General features: G+C 52.3%; 7 protein-coding genes and 1 non-coding gene across 8 annotated transcripts; 1 reads left to right on the top strand and 7 right to left on the bottom strand.

Annotated features, from left to right (window-relative positions):
• Nucleotides 1-402: 402 nt before the first annotated feature.
• Nucleotides 403-974, bottom strand: CC1G_10177 (hypothetical protein; the record flags this gene model as incomplete). The annotated part of the gene is made up of 3 exons (XM_001841128.2): nt 403-455; nt 509-582; nt 641-974. The coding sequence occupies 2 exons, from the start codon at nt 972-974 to the stop codon at nt 548-550; spliced, it is 369 nt and encodes a 122-aa protein (XP_001841180.2). The 3' UTR covers nt 403-455; nt 509-547.
• Nucleotides 975-1,137: 163 nt separating this feature from the next.
• On the bottom strand, nt 1,138-6,448 carry CC1G_10178 (phospholipid-translocating ATPase; the record flags this gene model as incomplete). Its single annotated transcript, XM_001841129.2, has 15 exons — nt 1,138-2,049; nt 2,101-2,220; nt 2,276-2,368; nt 2,420-2,526; nt 2,582-2,670; nt 2,724-2,807; nt 2,862-3,004; nt 3,058-3,237; nt 3,288-3,592; nt 3,647-3,880; nt 3,943-4,795; nt 4,824-5,022; nt 5,073-5,243; nt 5,298-6,089; nt 6,168-6,448. 15 exons carry the CDS (start codon nt 6,446-6,448, stop codon nt 1,399-1,401), a joined length of 4,302 nt encoding a protein of 1,433 aa, XP_001841181.2. The 3' UTR covers nt 1,138-1,398.
• Nucleotides 6,449-7,223: 775 nt separating this feature from the next.
• CC1G_13824 (hypothetical protein) lies at nt 7,224-9,096 on the bottom strand (the record flags this gene model as incomplete). The annotated part of the gene is made up of 3 exons (XM_002911743.1): nt 7,224-8,430; nt 8,488-8,746; nt 8,808-9,096. 3 exons carry the CDS (start codon nt 9,094-9,096, stop codon nt 7,224-7,226), a joined length of 1,755 nt encoding a protein of 584 aa, XP_002911789.1.
• An 805-nt stretch (nt 9,097-9,901) lies between these two features.
• CC1G_10181 (hypothetical protein) lies at nt 9,902-11,383 on the bottom strand (the record flags this gene model as incomplete). The annotated part of the gene is made up of 4 exons (XM_001841132.2): nt 9,902-10,703; nt 10,762-10,914; nt 10,947-11,019; nt 11,095-11,383. The coding sequence occupies 4 exons, from the start codon at nt 11,381-11,383 to the stop codon at nt 9,902-9,904; spliced, it is 1,317 nt and encodes a 438-aa protein (XP_001841184.2).
• A 708-nt stretch (nt 11,384-12,091) lies between these two features.
• On the bottom strand, nt 12,092-14,335 carry CC1G_10182 (hypothetical protein; the record flags this gene model as incomplete). Its single annotated transcript, XM_001841133.2, has 4 exons — nt 12,092-13,068; nt 13,116-13,335; nt 13,389-13,569; nt 13,623-14,335. The coding sequence occupies 4 exons, from the start codon at nt 14,333-14,335 to the stop codon at nt 12,092-12,094; spliced, it is 2,091 nt and encodes a 696-aa protein (XP_001841185.2).
• A 429-nt stretch (nt 14,336-14,764) lies between these two features.
• CC1G_10183 (ubiquitin carboxyl-terminal hydrolase 5) lies at nt 14,765-18,053 on the top strand (the record flags this gene model as incomplete). Its single annotated transcript, XM_001841134.2, has 13 exons — nt 14,765-14,819; nt 14,885-15,277; nt 15,334-15,517; nt 15,573-15,684; nt 15,738-15,843; nt 15,902-16,014; nt 16,067-16,178; nt 16,243-16,809; nt 16,863-16,942; nt 17,005-17,293; nt 17,358-17,626; nt 17,690-17,802; nt 17,855-18,053. 13 exons carry the CDS (start codon nt 14,765-14,767, stop codon nt 18,051-18,053), a joined length of 2,592 nt encoding a protein of 863 aa, XP_001841186.2.
• Nucleotides 18,054-18,235: 182 nt separating this feature from the next.
• CC1G_20021 lies at nt 18,236-18,346 on the bottom strand. The gene has a single exon. It is a non-coding gene; the product is annotated as a tRNA-Ser (tRNA).
• A 526-nt stretch (nt 18,347-18,872) lies between these two features.
• CC1G_10184 (spliceosome associated protein 145) lies at nt 18,873-20,943 on the bottom strand (the record flags this gene model as incomplete). The annotated part of the gene is made up of 6 exons (XM_001841135.2): nt 18,873-19,106; nt 19,171-19,541; nt 19,595-19,646; nt 19,703-20,009; nt 20,060-20,583; nt 20,632-20,943. 6 exons carry the CDS (start codon nt 20,941-20,943, stop codon nt 18,873-18,875), a joined length of 1,800 nt encoding a protein of 599 aa, XP_001841187.2.
• Between the last annotated feature and the right edge of the window lie 138 nt (nt 20,944-21,081).

Here is a 21,081-nt window from a genome sequence, read left to right on the forward strand (position 1 = left end):
CTGCGGCCATCGAATGGGTCCTGGCAGCCTTTCCGTTCCGTGCCGGGAGAGAAGGTTGAAGAGGGTAAATACCTCGTCAGTGACATGACGAGCTCGATTGGTAGCTGGAAAATGTAGGCAGCCGGAGCTTTCTCCATGAAAACCTGAGCATCGTTTCGACCTCCTCGTTGGGTTGGCCTCGAACCCGTTTAATTCCAGGGGAAAGATGCCGCAACGGGACTGATCGAATGTGGAAGTGACCGTTCAACCTGGGTTCGCAAACGATAAGTGCCCGCGAAAGGAGAAGTAAACAAGAAGCGCCCGGACACACCGGAAGACGTCGTTGAGAAGTCAGAACCTTACCGTCACTCTGTGGCCTCCACATTCACTGGAAAGAATTTCTGAATCACATATGGTTTATATCAAGAAAAGCGTTGCAAGCAGCCATTATACTGATACAAAGAGGTCAAATACACCTGGGATTTTGATTAACATAATCTCGCAGACCGCAGTAAATCAGTCAACTCACGAAAACAAGTAAAACGACACCGTCAATCAAGCCTCAAGCTCAAGGTCGTGGTTCCTGGAAAGGATCGCCAATTTCTGCAGTGAAACTGTAAGTTCATCCTCATCGCCAACGCCCAACGACCTGACGACGCACCTTTCCTCAGATAATCAACCAAACCCTGATCCAACAACTCGTCTTTCTCCCTCTTGCCTCCCTGCCCTTTCATCAAGTCCCACTCGCCCGTATTCATTCTAGATGAATTCTCCCTTCTCCTAGACTTCAAATCCCTACTGGACGACGAGCCGCCATACGATCCGCCTCCACCAGGCAATCGCCTCTTGGACGACCCGCTGGTAAACAATTGGCTGGTCAAGGACGCAACAAATCCTTTATCCGATTGACTTGGTGGCTGGTAGTTGATTTCTTCGTTGGGCGGCGTCGAGGACGGAGACGTGTCCACTGGAGACATGAGTTCGGGCGAGTTCATTCTGGCGGTGGTGGTTTGGGATCAAGCTTTGCAACGAGGATCTGCTGTGCTCGACGTCGCTCGACGTTCTCGAGGACCGTGACTCGGTCACATCATCACGTGAAGATGTCACAAATGAGCGCGTCGCGTCTAATTAGGAGCAGCTGTAGCCTCACCCAGGAAGTACGTACTGAAAAGATAGATTGTCCTACGTACATGTCACGCAAGGGGGAAAGAGCCAGAAAACCATTAATGCTAAAGGTAGATATCTGATGATACACACGACTTGGAATGTCATGAAGCTGAGAAAAGCGTAAAAACTGAGCCCGTAACCAAAATAAAAATAGAGAAAGTCTATAATCGGGACAGATCGTGAAAGATGCAACATAGCAGCAGGGAAGCGGGGGCAGCATGGGGGAAAAAGCAACAGGGTTCGTCATAAGAATCATGAAGGATTGGGAGGGCTTGGAGACCGAGGCGGTTCAGAACCCTTCGTAGGAGAGAATATAGTCCCAAGACTCGGCTCCTTTACCTTCCCCCTCCCAAGTGTAAACACCCTCCTAAACGTACCCTTGCCCTTATGCCCTGGCGGACTTTCAGGCGGACTACCCACAGCCACCTGGCTCCCAAACCTCCTCTCTGAGATATTCGTCTGTATCCTTTGCAAATGGACTCCGCCTTCCTCCGTCGCGAAATCAAACCCACGATCCACCGACACCAACCCAGTCGCCATGTCCGTCCTGCTACCACTAGCCATCCGGATATCCATGGAAGGCCGTCCGTAAAAAGATGTCCTCGAGGCGCTTCTTGAAACGTCGTGCTGAGCATGCGACTTGAGCTGCGCGAGCTCCGACTCTTGCTTCCCGGAATATCGTTTCCAGTCTTGGTGGGGGTTTTGCGACTGGGCAGTGAGGAGAACCTCAATATCACCTGGAGTGATAGAGAACTTCCAGGCTTTGGCCAGGTATCGCGGCAAAAGAGGTAGGGCGATCGTGATAGGTAGACAGAGCCAGAACGTAGCGGAGGTGAAGAGGACGTTCATGTTGCCATATAGTTGCGTCACCGCGAATTCAGGCGATATCACCGAATAGACGATCTGAAAATCATGAACTCAGATGTTCCACGGTTGATAACGAAAAAAACTTACGGTGAAGAGCCAGACAGCAACATTGCCAAGCATCACTGCGAAGACGAGCCACCACGTCCAAGCAGTAGCGTTCATCCCGACGAAGAAATTAGCAACCATAACGTTGACGATCGCCATTGTCTGTCGAATGACTGGTCAGTACATGATCCGTCCTGAATGAAAGTCGAAACCGTACCGTCGAAAATTCCACTTGTCGGATGTCGTAGCCATCATCTCGCGTAGTAGTGTTGACATAGGTGAAATGAATGAGGAAGTAGATGATCACAGACTGTGCTAGTAGTTAGTACCCCGACCGGACGAACATCAAACTCCTGCTCACCTGAAGAACACCGTCGAATAAATAGACAAAGAATGAACGCAAAGTGAACCAATGCCCTTCCCGACCATAGTGGTACAGTTCCGGTACATCCATCAAAATGTGGTAGTCTGAGAATCCACATTAGCTTTGACCCCAAATCTACCTTGAAGAGCCAAGACGCACCCATGATACGATCAAACAACCCAATACCAACGACAGGCGCAATAGTCCATATCGAATTCCAGAACAGAACATAAATATAATCGTACACACTAGGACCACGTTAGTCTCGAAAGAATCACAACTAGAAAGAGAAACGACTCACAATGCTGCACTCCATCCACAATAGATCTGGAACCAAAACTTGACACCGACAGCGATGATATTCTTGTAGAAGAAATTCGCAATCCTACACAGCCAGAGTTAGATCGCGATGGAAGGGGGAGAGTGGAACAATACGCACATGGTGCCATTACGAGCATAAGACCAATGTCCATGAACGAGGAGCAATTTCTTCAAGAACCGGAATTGGGCGATGGCATAGTCGGAAGAGTTGACGGCTTGTACGCCCTCTTCACCCGAGATACCAATACCAACATCGGCGGCCTAGTAAGACAATGAATAAGAACACCAATCAGTGACTCGCGGAAAGGACATACCTGGATCATGCTAACGTCGTTGGCACCATCGCCAATAGCCAAAGTCATCGCCCCAATACCTTCCTTGACGAGGTTGACAATGAGAGCCTTCTGGAGGGGAGAAACACGGCAGCAGATGACACCCTCGCAAAGTTGTGAAAGCTTGAGCAAAAGTCCCTTGTTCTCATCCGTCGCAAATGCCTGGACATCCCATCAGCCCAAAAGCCTCACAGCAGGACGGAGAAACGCACCTCGAGCAGCGCTGATCCATCAACAACCAGCACAAACCCACCAGGTCTCTCGCCATTCTCAGCTCCAACAATAGAAGTCACGCCGGTGTTCACCCGCCTAAGAGGTAAGATGGGTCGTTCCGAAAGGTCGAATCGAGAATGCCTTGACGACATCGATGGTCGGGGTTTGTTCTCAATCATCTCCTCCTCAGGGAAGAACTGCTCGAAAGACGAGATCATCTGGTCATACACCGACCTCCGACTGCTTCCACGAATGATGATGATGTTCGAATCTGGATTGACGAGGTTGGTGCTGCGACCGATGGCTATACAAGAATAGACAGTCAGTATAGCCCATGATTAGAGTGGAGCGAACACACCAATAGCAGTCTCCATTTTGTCACCCGTCGCCACCCAAATCTTAATGCCTGCCTTCTTGAGATCAGCGATGGTCTCTGGAACACCATCTTGCAGCCGATCCTCGATGGCAGTAGCACCCAGCAACCGAAGGTCCCGCTCCAATTCATCACAAACTTCCTCTATCCGCGCCTCCCTATCGTGCATCGCGAGCGTAGCTTGGTGGTATCGATTACACCATGCCTGATATTCCTCCTCTGTGCAAGCGACAAAAGAACGTTAAATCGGGTTAAAGGAAGAGGACCAAAACAAGACGCACCGGGTATCACCTTATAAGCCAAAGTCAAAGTCCGCAACCCGCTATTCGCGAATTCGCTCAGATGGTGCTCCGTCTCCTCCTTCAACGCATCCTTCCCAGGTCTCAGCCTCTCGAAAATGACGTTGTCCGCGCCCTTCACAAGCAAGATGGGCCGCTGATCCTGCTGATTGTCGTCCAACTTGCGCACTACCACGCTCATCCGCTTCCTCGCGCTCGTAAATTCGAGAATGTTAAGGAGTTCGTATCGCTCGACCTCTGGAGAAGCCGGTGTCTTGAGGAAGAGAGTCTCCTTGTCTCGCCCCATAAACTTGTACCCAACGTCGGCAGCAGCTTGAACGAGCGCGGCCTCATCGGGCGACTGGGCCTTGTAAGAAACTTCGCGGGTGTTCGGATCGACGGCTGCCAGCACGGTGTGGCACAATGACAGGACAGTGAAGAATCCGTTGAGGTTCCGGGCATGCGATGCATTTGGCGATCCTTCGGCCGCGGAAAGGGCTGCTTCCAGGTCGTATTGAAGCTGATAATCGTAGAAGCGATCAGGGTCCCGGTGTTCCGATCGCGAAGAAGAGCCGCTGCACGAGGAATTTGATTTGTGTTGGTTGTCGGTCAGGTCGACGGGAGTGAGTTCGGTCTGGGAGCTGCTGGCGACGAGGGCGACCCGAACGGACTTGGATTCCTTGTCGAGAAGGGGTTCCTCAAGGATGGCCACCGACGCATCGTCCTTCTCTTCTATGAGCATCTTTCCGTCGGCTGATGGCCCGTCTTCCTCTGTATCGCCTCTGTAGGCAACACCTCCGATAGAGCATTGGCGGAAGATCATTTGATTCTTAGCTCTAGTCAGTACGACGTTCGCCTAAGAGGAACAATCCGGTGATAAATACCTGGGTGAGAGTTCCAGTCTTGTCCGAGAAAATGTATTCGATTTGGCCAAGGTCATCGGACAAGTTCCAGCTTCTGGCGATAGTTGCTTGATTAGTCTTGCGATACCAGATGTCATAGTCGAAATAGATGAAGGCGGCCTGAAGTGTTCGAACGACCTCAATAGAGATGTATAGTGAGATAGGCACGATGTCTTGGAAGCTGCGAACAGTCTGAGCGGCGAGTCAAAGGCGATGAAGAGTACAACTTACGTTAGGAGAGCAAACGCCCAAGTGATCAGACCGTTGATTTTGGGGTTGTTATCGGGTAAGGAGGCACCAAATAGCCAAGGAGCGCCGAGGGGGTAATAATGTTGTTGCAGCAGCGAGTCAGCGATACCGCAAACCACGGCAAGAGCAAACAGGATAGCGAGATTGATAACGCTGGGGTATCAAATTAGTGTACGTGTCAAGACGGCATTCGAAGGAGATGCTTACACCTGTGGGTTCATCTGCCGCTCGACCTTGCTTCTCTTGCTCGGGGTCTCGCCAGCATTGAGCATGATCTTGGTATCCACACCCGTGAATAGAACTACGCCGATGACCCAACTGGTGTTTCTGAGTACGGTCCCGCGTAACAACACCATGCTCGCATCCACCGCCGACTCCTGCCCGCTTATATCCACCACTGCATTGAGCCTATACATGTCGACGTCCGGCCTATCACATCTAACCTGAAATGCATTCTGCGGGTCCATGCAAGCGCGGGATCCATTGAACCGAGTAAGGCAGTCGATCGCACGGCGAGACTTGAGGTTGGTTTCTCCGTCGAGGTTCTTGGTCTCCACGAATGCGACGTTGTCTTCTTCAGAGGTAGCACAAATGAGGATGTCGGCAGGAATGGGTTCGTTGTCGGCGATCTTGACAAAGTCGCCCACAGAGATGTCTTCCCATAAGGTTTCTCTCCACTGAGACGGGTCGTCGTCATGAGCGTCATTGGAGGCGACTGCGGAAAGCTCGACGGAGCGCTGTTTCGTCAACCTAGCTGGCATGATCTTGCGCATAAACGTCTTGCTCTTCGGCTTCATCCTACTCGAGTCCGAAAAGCCGGAGAGGACCCTCGCCTTGCTGTAGTTGACCTTCTGGTCGGCCTGGTGTCGCTGATAGTCTTCATAGCCGTCCTTGAGCGCAGTGGCCGCCACGATGAACAACAGCGGGAGGATGACCACACCAGGCGCTACCGTCGTAAACATGGGAAAGAACTGCAGAATACATAGCGCCAGAAAATACCTGTAAGACAAACCCGCAGTTCAGTACCAGCGCGCACACAAGCCGCCTCCGTCGCACACGACCAAGAACAGCACTTACACATTGGCAATGCGCCTAAACTGCTCCAGCAAGTTCCTGGGTATGAAGGTAATAATCGTATACTTTGAGGTTACGACTTGGTTAGGGTTGAATAGCAACTCCTTTCGAAGCTTTCCCTTGTGATCATAGTAGCTTCCCGGGAGCTTCTGGTGGATGAATACCGTCCTCGCTGGTCCTGGCTCCGATTTTTGGGAGAAGAGGTCGCCGACGCTGAAGGAAGCAAGCCTGGCCCTCCAGTGCGAGATTCTGGCCGTTAGCGGCAATTTCTTGCTGCTCGACATGCCCTACCCATGGGGGTTGAAGAGAAAAGCGGACTAGCGGTTGCGATCATAATCCTGCTCTGGTGGAATGCCCGGGGTTAAAGTTCTTGACTAATTCCGATGAATCAGCACTTCTGATGTCAGCGACTTTGTCTTGGCCGGCCCAAAGCTCGGAGAATTCGCTGAAAGTCGGTCTTGTGGTGGGAGTTTCGAGGAAGAAATACGTGGAAGTTGTACAGAGGGTAAAGAAGACCTTAGCACGACTTGGTAGTATAGAATGAAGCAGAATGTAGCCCTACGAACTGTAATGTTCTAAATTTCTGCAATGCTATTTATAAAACATCCGAAGCGGGAGGAAAATGACAAATTGATGATTATGGGGTACTATGGCTCACCAGTACATCGAATCCACCACTGAATTGAATCTCGTCTTCCACTGGCCCAATCGACCTGAAAATTGGAACAACGATTCCAGATGACTATTAAATGAAGATGGTGCACTTTTTTTTGAAGAAAACGGATGGGATTTGGAGGTAGGATGGTTTGAAGGAAGGCGGGGGCATCAGTAATTTGTAGTGCCATCGGCGAAATTATTGATCGAATTGATGAATGGTTACGATTTTGTAATCAAAATTCGATTCAGTGGTGGATTCGATGTACTGGTGAGCCATAGTATGGAGTATGGCGGGAAGCCTAAAATACATAGTGCCTCGTACAAACCAGAGAGCTCATGGTAAAGGAGAAAATGAACGTGGTGAAAGGGTGGTAACTGTGCAAATCTAAGTGCCCGAAAGTGCTATGTCACAGCCGACGAAACCTGCGTTGGTATTGGGGGCAGCGGTGCTCTGTTCGAGAGCGTCGGTTGCGCTCGAGGAGTATACCCCGGTGGTGGGTCATCTGTCAGTCCTTCGGCCCAGTCAGACCGCTGATTCGCTCGAAGAATCTCGATTTGTTGCTGCATCAACTCCATCTGCGCTCGCATTTCTTCTACCGTCATCTCCTCCCCACCCGTGGCCCTCGGCTCCGTCCTACGTCGCAACGACCTCCCTCGCTTCAAGTCTTGCCCCAACTCGTCCATCTCCTGTTCGACGGTTCGTAATTGCTGGTCAAGCTCCTGCTGCCGGGCCCGGCGGATAGCTTCCTGTTGAGAGCTGAGAGGGATTAGGGCGTGATTCGAGGTCGAAGTCGTGGACGTTTGTTGGTTGGAAGAGTTGGAAGGACTGGTAGGAGCAATTCCTCCGTAGGCGGAGGAGTATACACTTCCGTCTGTTGTGGAGCCTTGAGGAATATAGCGTTGTGGCTGAAGTTTTGGAGGATAGAACGTCGGGGGCCCGCCGACAGGGTTCCCACCCATGGATGAAGGACCACCCATAGCCGAAGGGCCACCCGATGCCTGCGCATTGCCCGTGCTACCATTGGGGCTCTTTATGTATGGACCATTCACAGAGCCCTGATAGAACCCCTGTGCATTTCCACTCCCACTGGGTGCCACGGAATCGTTTCCAGTCGCCCCGTCAGGGATCGACGACTCTACAGGAGAGTAGAACTGGATAGGAGGGTTGCCGCCTGTGGGGGGCGACGGGTACGGTCGGGCCTGGGTCATATCAGGATCCATTGAAATCGCTCCATATCTTTTCCGTCGCCGCAAGCAGAATACGAGGAAGGCGATCAGACCGAGAGCCGCTAGGCCTCCCACGACTCCGCCAGCGATGGCCCCCACTGGTGCGGAAGATGTAGCGGCAGACTCTGAATCGTCGTCTGTGCCTTCGGCAGATCCTCCTGGTACTGTATCTCCAGGATTAGTGGAAGGGTCTGGGAGGGGTGCGCCGCCAGTTGAGGATCCCGAAGCTGAAGGAGAACGAGATGTTGAACCCGAATTGGATGCTGAGGGTGATTGGGAAGCTGAACTCGAAAGGGATTCTGAGGCCGAGGCTGAAGATGACAAACCTTGCGATGATGGTCTTGGGCGACTGGACGATACTCCTGCTGGGTCGTCGACATGGCTAGAAACAGGAAGCTCAGCCTCGGTCAACGAAACAAATACAGCGTAAAAGACATACGTATAAATAGCATAATCAAAATTCACATAGACATTGTGATCAACACCTTCAGTCCTAATAAGGAGGGTATGGTTGCCATTGGGCAGGTCATTTCTGGAAAACACCAGCTGGTTGTAGAGAATGTCTGTCGATGTGAGGTCGGGCGCATGTCTGAAATTGACGGGGGGTTCGTCGTCCAGGATGAAGTCGCAGTCGGTAATGGTGGTTATTCCAGTGCCCTGGTCATTGGCAAGGATGAAAAAGACGTGAATGGCAATACCTGGAAGCAGTGAATAGCGATGGTTAGTTCCCATTCCAACGAGTGTAGTGGCAGCACGCACCTTCGAAGGACATTTCAATGCTCATCGACCCAAGCTCGGGGCTATACGTCGCAGCATGGTAGGTTCCACGGAATGCGCGGCTTGTGTCCGGGTTAATCGCACAATCCCTACACGTCTCATCCTTCCATACACCAGTGGTTGTCGGCAGAAACCGTGGTCGAACATTCGTCTGTGAGTCCCCGAACCAATCGTCAATCGTTCTGTTCACAATCTGAGCATCCGCGACCCCTAAACTCGAAAAGATCACTAGAAAAAGAGAAAGGAACTGAAAGCATGGCCCCAGAACCATGCTGGGGGAAAAGACTGTTAGCAGTGGTCACACTGCCCAGTGGAGGTACAGTAGTGGGAGGGCATCAACAAGAGACGTTAACGTTCACGGCGCCGTCGCCAGCGAGCTCTTGCAACCCCGAAACACAATCAATCAAACATGCCGAGGAGCCACATTACGACCGAAAGGCCTCGCTATCGGGTTGGGCGGTCCCGGTTGTCATGATCATTGATGAGCGCTCGAGGCAATGTCACGGTCCTACATAACGTCTGTAAGTAGTACTGAGGCTAAGTTGAGGCGCCTGCACGGTACATGCAAGGTTATTCCATCCTGGAGGTCGGGGACGGGGACTCGTATGACTTAGAGAAAGAAACTCCTGAGTGCTTAGCTCGATCGCCCGCACAGTCTGAATGCTAACACGAAGTCAGTTCCCGTCTCAGTTCCCAGAACTGCCAGACAAACTCACCGTTACAACCCATACCGCCGCATTGTGCATAAATATGCAACCTCCTGGATGTGTTCCATAACCATTCTGTCCTAATTCACAGCAGAATTTGACCGACAGACGAAAGAGGGCGAAAGCACAGAATCAAAGAACAACTGGAAGGACAACGGACGGAAACAAAAAGCGGTCCCGGAACTTGCCCGGAACGTAGGAAGCTCGTCGTGAGAAACCCGGGCCGAGCCACTCCGTGAGCGCTTATTACACAACCGCTGTTATCTGGGCGCGTTGAGCAGGCTAAAGGCTTAACAGACAGTTAGAGATAGCATCAGTGTATTAGATGGATGTGGTACTAGCAGAAAACAAAAACAGGCAACCTGGGACTCAACGCGGACTGTAACCGGGAGGTGGATCATCCGTCAATTCCTCCACCCGATTTCGCCTTAAAAAGTTGATCTCTTGCTGCATCAGGTCCATCTGCCTCCTCATCTCCTCCAACGCTGCCTCCCCCTCCTGGGCAGTCGACGTCGACTCCCCAACTCGAAGAGAAGTTCCTCTCTTCAAATCCTGGCCCAGCTGGGTCATATCCTGCTCTACCGCCCGAAGTTGTTGCTGCAACTCTTGTTGTCTCTCCCGACGGGTGGTCTCTTGTTGAGGCGATGACGATCCTGCGGGAAATATACTTCCCTTCAATCCCTTCTGTGAACTGGGGCCGCCAGGGGAAGAGGGAAAGATGAAAGTAGCCGGTTCGGGGACCAAGGTCACGGCGATGGTTTCTTCACGCTTCTGCCTCTGCCTCTGCCTCAAGCAGAAACACAAAGCAAGACAGGCAAACAGAGCTAAAGCTGCTGCTCCGCCAACAGCTCCTCCAACGATGGCCCCAACCGGTGTTGAACGTGATGCACTGTCGCTTGACACATTGGACTCGGCGGAAGGGCCAGGAAGGGCTGGGCCGTCAGTTTGGCCGTTTGTTGATGTTGAAAGTGAGTGAGTTGGTGTTGGCGGTGACGGAGTTGATGTTGGTGATGACTCGGAAGGAGTTGATGCTGACGGTGTTGATGCTGACGGTGAGGGAGTGTTGCTTGGCTCATTGGAAACAGAAGGGAGTGGACGGGTTGGATCGTCAGTTGACGTCGGTTCTGGAAGAGACTGACTTGACTGCTGTATCGGGCCATCCTCCAGATGTCTAAAGAGAGCTAGCGTGAGCGCTTGAGCTGAGGCGACAGGATTAAGTCCCAACGCACGTATAGATCGCATAGTCAAAGTTGACATAGACATCGATGTCAGGACTAGTCGCCACTATCCGAAGTGTATGGTCCCCCGCAGGCAGGTTGGTTCGAGAAAATACGCATAAAGTATTGCTTGGGTCGTGAGGTCGGGTGTGTGTTTGTAAATCACTGGCGGATTGTCATCGAGGATGAATTCGCACTCTGTTGCGGTGGTCACCAAGGGTCCCTGATCGTCGGCATTGGCAAGGATGAAGAACACCCATATAGCAATGCCTAAGAACGTTTGCAAGGTCGACTAATCAGCGTCGACGGTGGGGTGGAAACGTACAACTTCAGGCTACTACACACCGTCAAAGGACATCTCAACGCTCCTGAGACCCTCCCCAATATGCCACGTAGTTTCGCTATACGTTCCCCGAAAAACGCGCGAGCGGTCTGGCTGAACGGCACAGCCTAGACAGGTCTCGTTATTCCAGCCAGGCCCAGGACGACGAGGTACATAGCGGGGTCGAGCTCCCGTTTCAGAGTCACCCAGCTGGTCGTCTATCGTCCTGTTGACCCGGCGCTGGGCCCTTACCAGTTCCAGTGGGACGACGATGAGCAAAAAGAGCAGAGCGCTCAGCCGTCGCAGTATCATGTTGGGGTAAGCTTAAAGGTTGAAGGAGAAAGCTTTTAAACACGGGTAGCGATGGCCATTGGGCGCGATCAATGCTGTAAGAATCATAGCCGTCGAGGCAATTAATAGTTCAAGAGCTGGACTTCCGGAAATCGGGGAAGCTTGTTGAACTTGGCGTGTTCCAAAACTGACAGATGGCAGATCAGGAGGCTAGGGCGCTTAAGTTGAATCTTCAACGGGTGTTGGCGTTTTCCTGATGCTTGGCCAAGTTTATGATTTGTCTGCATAATATAGCCTACTATTGGCGATAGAGGAAGAGGCAGAGTCAAGACTGAATCCAGTCTGAGTTGCACCTCTGGCTCAGCCTTTGGGCGCTTATGAGCTTAAGTTATCCACTCCGATCTGCCAAGACCCAATGCTGACATGGGCGCTGCCACCGTAACTGCCCCATCCGCTAACGCCGAAAATGTCAGAATGCTAGGAAATCCCAGGATTGTATGTCTCGAAGGCATGCAGACCGAGGATGGCCTTTTGACAATGAGCTCTAGTTTCGCAAGACGACGGGCCCAGGACGTACAAACATACAAGTAGCTACATCTCGTACACGTTACAGATCGTACCCAAACATTAGTCATACAACAAAGTAGTCGGAAACAACAACGGGGATAGTCTATACATACAGTCCATGCCAGTGGCTCATCAAACCCAACGCGTGAAATCGTGAGTTCGTCATAACATCCCCCGTCTCAAGCGCTCATTCTCCTCCCTCAATCTTCGATTCTCCTCCCTCAAATCATTCAGATCACCAACATACTCTTCCATCAGCTCCCTTAGCTCCGCCTTCCAACTTCTCCCAACCCTCAACAAATCCAAATGCAACCCCTCGATATCCGCTTTGGTCTGCTTCTGATAATCGTACATCACATCCTGGACAATCGACTTGAGGAGATCGTGTGCTGCAGCACCGGGAGGCGGCTGCGCCGACGGTCGAACGGGGGACGTCCACGAGTTCATCGTCGCGCCGGAGGTATTGGTGGCCATTGGCCGGCGGACAGGGGACACTTGCAAGGTCAGCCTCGTCGAGTCTCTGAGGGGAAGAATGGTCGGACCGCGGTTCTCTTTATCTTCATCTTCTTCCTCCTCGTCATCATCGAAGGCATTGTGGAATTCCACCGATCTACCCTTGCCTTTACTCCTGGTAAGGTACTCGTCCTCTTCGTCAGGTGTTCCGAGGAGGCCAAGAGCAGGATGCTTGGCACGCAATGGTGTGATAGGAGCGGTGTCGACGACCACGTTGGCGAAATCAGGCGTCGTCGCACGAGTGGAAGGAGACACTTTGTCGGAGGTGGATGAACTACTAGGTCGGGAGGAGGATGAGGTGACTCGGTGGGACGTCGCCGAGCTGCTGGGACGGGAAGAGCTTGCAATCGGCTTTCCGCTCCCTGAAGGTGCGCGAGGGCGTGAACTTGCTGCTGCTGAGGGGTTTGGCCCGACACCAGCAGCGGATGAGATTGTGGATGCCCTTGTTGGTCTCGAGAGCACCGGAGAAGTTCTTGCGGCGAAGGCAGAGGAGATGGAGATGGTCGATGAGCGTGTCGGTCTGGAGAGTACTGGAGAACTGCGTGATGTGGGAGACCGTGAAGGAGCCACCTTGAGAGGGGATTTAGCAACGGCGAGGTGGCGGGTACCGATCGTGTCCAGCTCAACTGAGCCAAAGTCAGTACAAGTAGAGATGAAATTAGTGCCTACTCACCTGAGATTTCATCAGTCGAGGTAGGGGATTGGGATTTCGTGGCGGGTGATTTGGCAGATCCAGTTTCCCTGAGCGGCCGCCTCCGTGCGACTGAGCTTGTCGAAGCTGGCGCAGCACTTCTCGTGGTTTGGATCGGCGAGAGTGCAGGTTTACGCGAAAGCAACGCTCGGCGATCGGATGTGGTCCGTGGGGTGGGCTCCGACTTGGTCACGGCCTTTCTCTGATGAGCAGAATGTCAACACCTTGAAATGCCGAAGATGTTTCAACACTTACCTGAACCGAGATCGTCTCAATACGACTGGTACCGACAGAGATCACACGAGGGGGTTTATCCAGCGTTCTAAGCTGGAGGACAACCAAATTTCCGGTCTGCGTACCGACGAAAATGGCTGCCCCTTCAGGGGAGAAATCCATTGACGTCACTGGGAGCTTTAGGTTAATCGTCCGAGAGATACTGCAATGCAGCGTTAGCCCATGGGCGACGTGAACAGAGTGGGGTCGACTCACGATTTCTCCTTCTCGAGATCCAAAAGAACAACAAACCCTTCCGAAGTCGCGGCCGCAATCAAAGTCTTGCTAAATGGACTAGAGGAGACTGAGACCACATCTCCCAGCACAGCGTCTGGCAAGGAGATTGACTTTGCTGGCCCAGAAGAGCGAATTGTATCATAGACGATTACACTCTTCTTTGTGCCCACAAGCAGCCTTGTCCGAGTATGCGGATGGAACGAACAGGTCGTTACTCGTTGACCATTCGGATTGACCCCACGAAGCGCCGTATGCGAGCCGGTGCTCAGGTTGTGGATATAGACTGCCGTTGGAGACGCTGAGGCGAGTATTGATGCGTCATTATTGAGCGATAGACTGTGTATAGGCGATTTGTGATTGCTGAATGTTGAAGTTACTCTCGCTTTTCCGTCGCTGCAGTCCAAAACTTGGACGACGTTCCCTTCCCCGATGAATGTGGTGGTTTTGTCCTTGGTTGCCAGACATGATAGGGTGTTCTGCGACGTATACATGTCCTTTACCACGTTCGAAACTGGACTATATCTGTAAAGGGTCGTGGAAGAACACAAGTCCAAAGCGGTATTGTCGGGGCGCCAACATGTCGCGACCGCTTTGTCGATGAGGTCGAAACAAGGCGATATTGAGCTCGCTGTTCTGCGCAGCGCGTCGGGGTCGTCAATGTACAGCGCGTCCGTCGTTGTCGTCGCGAGCATCGTCGCCGATGTTGTGGAAAAGGGAAAACCGAGAACTGAACAATGAACAAGAAGATTGGTTTGCTTGGCGACGGGCGTCGCGGTCAACGGAACGATCACGTGGACCGTCATCAATCCTCGGTCCGCCACCGGGCTTTGGGCGCTTAATGCCCCCCACCGCGTGACTACAGTAGCCGCCTCGATCCCGAGCCCCGAGATCATGGACAACTGAGTAACGTACATAGAGCCAATGCGCTGCTGATGACTCCGAGAGAGCATCCGTGCTTTTCATTTCGCTTCACGAATCACCAGGGCCGAAAGTGATACTTACCAAGGGGCGTTGATGCTTATCACCCTGATATAAAGAACCGCGAATGCTGTGAAGCGAATCGTCGAGGAGGCCAGCGCCTTCATCTCGTTGCACACACAAGAATAGCAGAACTGTCCAAGATGTCTCCGAACCTCCAGCCCGGTATCAAGGACACTTCAATCTCAGTCCGCGATAGTAAGCAGACAACTTGAATCCCCCATGATCGACTTCAAAGTGTAACAACGCGTCACAACTTCTAGCCGCCGCTTTTGTGGACAGGTACATGCCCAAGGATGTGGCCGAAGGGTACATCACACGAGAACTCAAAGCCTTTACCTGGCGAATCAACCAGTGGAGCGCGCTTGAACCGGGGGAGGCTCGGAGCCCAGAATTCACCTGCGCTGGCTTCAAATGGCGAGTCTATCCAAGCCGTGCCTGCTTCGACTACTGTCCTAACACTCCTAATTACCTCATCAGGCGAATCTACCTGGTAAATCGAGCCGCCGATGGCAGATATCCATCCAGGGTGTCCCTGTATCTCGAGTGCATGGGGCCCGCCGGCGGCGCCTCCTCCACTCAAGAATGGTCCGTGCCCGCTCAAGGCCTCTTCGCAATCTCCAATGCGGTAGATCCAACCATCCATCACTCCAATGGTGCGTTCACAGCAGATATAGTTCTTTGTAAGAGGAAAACTCAAGCCATGCCGCAGCGATTCATCATCGATTTAACCCAGACGAACACGATTGGGGATTCAACCAATTTCTGGATACAGAGCTGTTGGCATCCACCGCCACCAGACCCAGACCGTTCGTTGAGAACGACCAGGTCGATATCACGGCGTTCGTTCACGTTGTTCAAGATCCGACTGGCGTCTTATGGCGTACCTTCTTTGGGTGAGTCACCCTTCCTCGGTCTGTTATCAATGAGTTGTAACAGCGACATCCGAAGTGACTATGACTCCAAGAAGACTACAGGCCATGTCGGGATCAAGAACCTGGGGAGCACGGGTTACATGAACGTGCTCCTTCAGGCGTTGTACTTTACGAATGCATTTCCAAAGGTGAGTCAACAAATATCGAGCCGGAAAGGCCGATAGCTGAAAGCGAACGAAAGATCATATTCCAAATTCCAACGGAAGGACGCCGCTGGCCGGAAAGAAACACGCCATTGGCACTTCAAAGGTTACTCTACAGCTTGATGACCTCCGAAGAAGCCGTCTGTGAGTCCCTCCTCGCCTCCATTCACTCCTCGAACTCACTCAATGCACCCTGAGATAGCTACACTGGAGCTGACAAAATCGTTCGGATGGAAACCAATCGATTGTTTAATAGCCCACGACGTTCTCGAATTCTACAGAGTGTTCATTGACAATCTCGATACTAAAATCAAGGTACGAGTTACATATATCCTGGCCATGGCACCTGAATTAAAACGTCCTGCAGGGCACCCCGGCTGGCGACAGCCTACGGAACATGATATCCGGGAAGATGAAGTCCTTCCTCAGGCCTATAAACATGCCCGACCAGGAGTCGTCCCGCATCGAGACATTCACAGGTACGTTACACAAACTACCAGACAGCTCTCAGCCCGACGAGGCTGCTCACAGGTTGATCGACAGACCTCCAACTCAACGTAAAGAACCTCAAAGACCTGAACGCCTCCTTGCGAGACTACACCTCCACCGAAACCATCGAAGACTACCCCTTCCAGGACCTAGGAAACCAGAACGTATTGAAAGGAATAACATTCGAATCGTTCCCTCCTTTCCTCCTCCTCTCCCTCAAACGCTTCGAGTACGACATCGCAACAGACAGCATGGTCAAACTGCACGACCGATTCGAGTACCCAGCCCGTATAGACCTCGCCGAATTCCTGAGCGAGACCGTCGCCGCACAATCCAAGTCCGAACCTTGGGTGTACCGCCTCCACGCAGTCATCTCCCACGACGGCGGCATACACGGTGGGCAGTACCTCGCCTACGTCCAACCCGACCGCCAAAGATGGTTGAAATTCGACGACGACCGTGTCACACCCGTCATCGAACGCGAGGTCTTCGAGGGGAACTTTGGTGGATACCCGTCGGGGCCGAACAGCGGCAAGAGCGCGTATGTGCTCGTTTACATCCGTGAATCTGCGCGAGAGTTTTGGGAAGCGCCTATGGAATTGGATGTGCCTGCTCATATCAGTAAGCGCCCGTGTATGTCCTTGGGCTATCCGTACAGAACTGATGTTATACAGGAAACCCACCGCCTACAGAAAGCAAAGTGGTGAAACCAGAAGACGAACGTCAGAAGAATAGCAAGTTTATGACCGTAAAGGTAAGATCTTTCCCCCATGTTACCACTCAACCCATCTACAACCCACACCGGCCATAACCCAGCTCGTCACAGAACAATCCTTCACTTTCCACCAAGGCTTCGACCTCGCACAATTCGATGGCCCCAAGGACGAGGAGTCCCGCTCGCCATCAGCTCCCACCAGCTTCCGCATCCTCAAAACCGAAACGCTCGAAACCTTCAAGAGCAGAGTCTCCGACCACTTTGACGAGTTACCAGAGGACTCGTTCATGTTCTGGAGCGTCATCCTTCGGCAAAACCAGACTATCCGAGCGCACGCCCCACTCCATGGTTCAATACCAGGTCGCACACCCGATGATCTAATTATACAAAGTGCGTGCTAATACATCGCCCCTCGATGCCTCAGTCGAGTTTTACTGACGAACCAAAACTAAAGCAATGGACGCCATCCGATCAAGCACCTCCCCCGAAACCCACGTACTCCGCCTTTACCTCGACCGCATCCCACCCGGACTCCAAGGCTCCCCATTCCCACCACCAGGATGCATCCTCGTATTCCTCAAATACTTCGACGCCTCACAACAGAGTTTAATCGGTCTCTCGAAAATCTACGCCCCAAGAACCGAGAAAATCGGTGTTGTGTTAGCGCCCGTCCTGCAGAAAGCGTTGGGTTGGCCGTTGGACGAAGCGTTCAGAGTCTACGAGGTACGTACTGCGAAGAGAGTTATCTTCAGGGGTATTCTACGGTACTGATAACGATAATTGAAGGAAATAAAACCAACGATGATCGAACGTATCAACAACCTGAAGCGGACCTTCGAGCAATCAGAACTCATAGATGGAGACATTCTATGCATCCAGTCGGAGATTTCCTCCCAGGAGTAAGCAACATTACCTTGAACCTATTAAAACATTGTAACCGACCTTTGCTAGGACAAGCGACCTCAAAGCTCGAGGACTTGCAACCGACCCGGTAGAGTTCTACGAACGCATGCGTCTCGCTCCAACTCAAGGCCAAACATTACCTGGAGCCAATCTACCCTCCTCTACCGGTCCCAAAGCACCTGTTGTCCCCTCTCCCAAGCACACTAGCCAACTGGGCGTGGTAGTCTTAGGAGAGAAAGAGAAGTAGTAGCACCATTCATTGTATCTATAAAATAGTAACGCTTCGAATATACATACATACACCCACCGCGGATCGAACATTGATCCTCTCCATACAATAAGCGCCCGGAAAACTCACAGCACCCATTCTCCCCTTTCCCCCTTGTTCCCGACGACGCCCAACTAATGAGCAAAAAGATAACAAAAACTCGACGCCAGCAGGATTCGAACCTGCGCCCTCAAAGAGGAACAGATAGCAAGCTTATCCTCGGAAGAGGATGTCATTCGAATCTGTCGCCGTAACCACTTGGCTATAGCGCCTTATGCATCGGCTTGGTTGGGGCTAGTCAGGAGTACTTACTCACTGCCATGAGGCTCTGCGCTAGCGCTGCAGTTGGGGCTCATTCGGTTTGAACATTAAGGCAGGCTAGGCTGTAAGGATATAGCTGAAGGAAGACATCTATGATAACACACCCTGTGATGCAGCTGCGTGACTTGTTAGGAGCCTCGGAAGAGCATGGACTGCTGACTGACGTTCGAACCCTTGAATTAAAACGTGGTGGACCCCATATCTCGCCAGCTGCTCGAGGCCTGAGAGAATGGAGTTTATGGAAAGGCCCTTCACTGGCGATACTTATCCAACAACGCTACACCCTTCTCACCAAGGGCAATGGGCCTCGAGGAACCCAGCTCGAGTCTTCGATTCCCCACCTACAAGAGTTCAAGTTCGCTAGCTTGTCCTAAAGACAGGACAGTTCAATTACATACAATTAAACTCGAAAATCAAACAAAAAGTAAGGAACAACAACAAAAAAACTCGTACACCATCACCCCACTCCACACCCACTCAAAACTTGAAATCCTTCCCCTTCCTATCCCGATCCCTCTCCCTATCTCTCTCAGCCTTCGCCTTCTTCTTCGCCATCTCCTTAGCCACCATATCCGAAAAGTCCTCTCCCCGTCCACCAGGCACACCAGCATTACCCCTATTCGCGCTGTCGTATTTCTTGCGGAGGTCTTCCTCGGAGAGACCTTCGAGCTCTGAAGCGTCCAAGGCGACATCCACGCCTCCTTTACGCTGCTACAACCCCAAAAAACACGTCAGGAAAAAGAAAACACCGTAAACGAGGACAGAGGAAACGCACCTTCTGACTCCTCTCATCACCCAACACAGGGATCGCACCACTCGCCGCACCCGAAAGAGCACTAACGTCATACCCCCTCTCACTCCCCATAAGTCCCCGCACACTGGTCTGCTTCTCAGGCACAACCTGGTACAAACTCCTCTGCTGCTGGTCGCCTCTGTCCCTCTCAACCTCGGACACCCGGCTCTTCCGGAGCTCCACAAAGTCGGGCGTCTCGAGCCCACCGGCGACGGTGGACACGACGGAGGTGAGACCAGAGGGTGTTTCGAGCCCGGAGGGTGTTTGCATACCGTCCGCGGGCACAGAGGAGGATGTCTCGCCCATTTCTTCGTCAGAGTCGGATTCTTCTTCGCTGGATTCTTCTTCTTCCTCTGTGGGAGATGGGTGAGAGAGAGGGAGGGGGAAGGGAGGGGGGAGGACGTACCTTCTTCGGGCTCGAGTTCGCCCCAGGGTTCTTTGTTGATGGGTTCGCCGGCCTATGGGGAATTCTGTTAGCGAAACGTTTTCGACAAGAGGTATAAACAATACATACATGGTCGTTTGTCGCCTTTGGTAACACACCGAACACATCGCCGTACAGCGGTCGGTTGTACTCGTCGAGAGGTGGTTTACCCCATCCACCGGGATGGAAGCCCCACTGAGCGCCTTCAGGGATGGGGGCGTTGAGACCGGGTATCCGGAGTGTAGGGTAGCTAGGCGGTGGACCGAATCGTTGCATGCTGATGAGCCATGGCGGAGGCGCAAGAGGAGGAATGGAAAGAGCTTCAACGAGTTCGGGAGAAAGGTCACCCGGTTTCTTCTCCTTCAGCGACGTCTCGAACTCCTTTCCTTCGTAGTACCTGTACAAACCAGTCAACAATGGCTATCGAGGAACAAAATGAACACACACATTTCACCAAAGTCGGTCAAAGGAGGCTTGGTCTGGAATTTGAAAAAGGCATCGTGGAGTTTCTGGTAGTCGATATCGATTTTGCCCATCTTTGGCTGCACACGTTCTCTCGTCTTGGCTTTGAGACTCATATTCGCCTCTTTCTCCTTCACCGCGTCCCGCATCGTCGCAATACCCGTATCCGCGATATACGAGGGAAGCTGGAACGGCGGTTTCTCGATACCCCTCTTGCCCTGCAGATAATCCCGCTTGGCGCTCCAGTGCGCTGGGATGGGGACGGTGTTTCGGTAGGACTTGAGGTGAAGCAGGAGACGCGGGTCAGCGGCGGTCACGTCTGTCCATTCCACGATTTCTGGCTTCTTGACGAGTTGTTTGAGTTCAGCGACGGTTAGACGGTTCATCTTTCGGGCCTTTTTCTTGGAGAGAGGTTTGGGTGCGTCTTCGTCGTCTGAGCCTGCAGAGGCCATGTCGTCGTCGGAATAAATGACTTCGCCCTTTTTGGAGATTCCTCCTTCCTCTTTGACCTGAACATTTATTAGAAAATGAGCCAATTGAAGAGGTGTAGAACTCACCGCGACACTCTCTGCAGGAGCCTGGAACTTTGCAAAGACATCCGCAAAAGCTTCAAATCCAGGCGCCTTGAAGTCATCTTCCTCCACCACAAACTGCTTCACGCTAGCCTTGGAATCTTCATCCACCTCCATCTTCACATCCTCATTCTCCTTCTCCTCCTTCTGCTGCTCTTCCTGCCGCTGTTGGGGCTGCGCAGCCTTCTTCTGTTTCTGCTTTAGCCTACGGAGTTGGTTTTTGGATTTGATGGGTTTACCGCCATTCAGCGCCTTGAGGTCTTCGACGCCATTCGAGGCTTTTGCGACGTCTGCCATCGTGTCCGCTGTCGTGAGTTGTTGGTGTTGATACTGGTAGTCGGCGGGGGTGTGGTGGTGGTCGTGGACGTCGATGAAGCGAGTCCAGCCAGCGGCATTGCCGAGCGTACCTGCCGGATATGGGCTCCGAGGCTGTTG

This window comes from Coprinopsis cinerea, assembly GCF_000182895.1.
Source record: "Coprinopsis cinerea okayama7#130 chromosome 2 map unlocalized cont3.2, whole genome shotgun sequence".
In the NCBI taxonomy this organism is placed as follows: Eukaryota; Fungi; Basidiomycota; class Agaricomycetes; order Agaricales; family Psathyrellaceae; genus Coprinopsis; species Coprinopsis cinerea.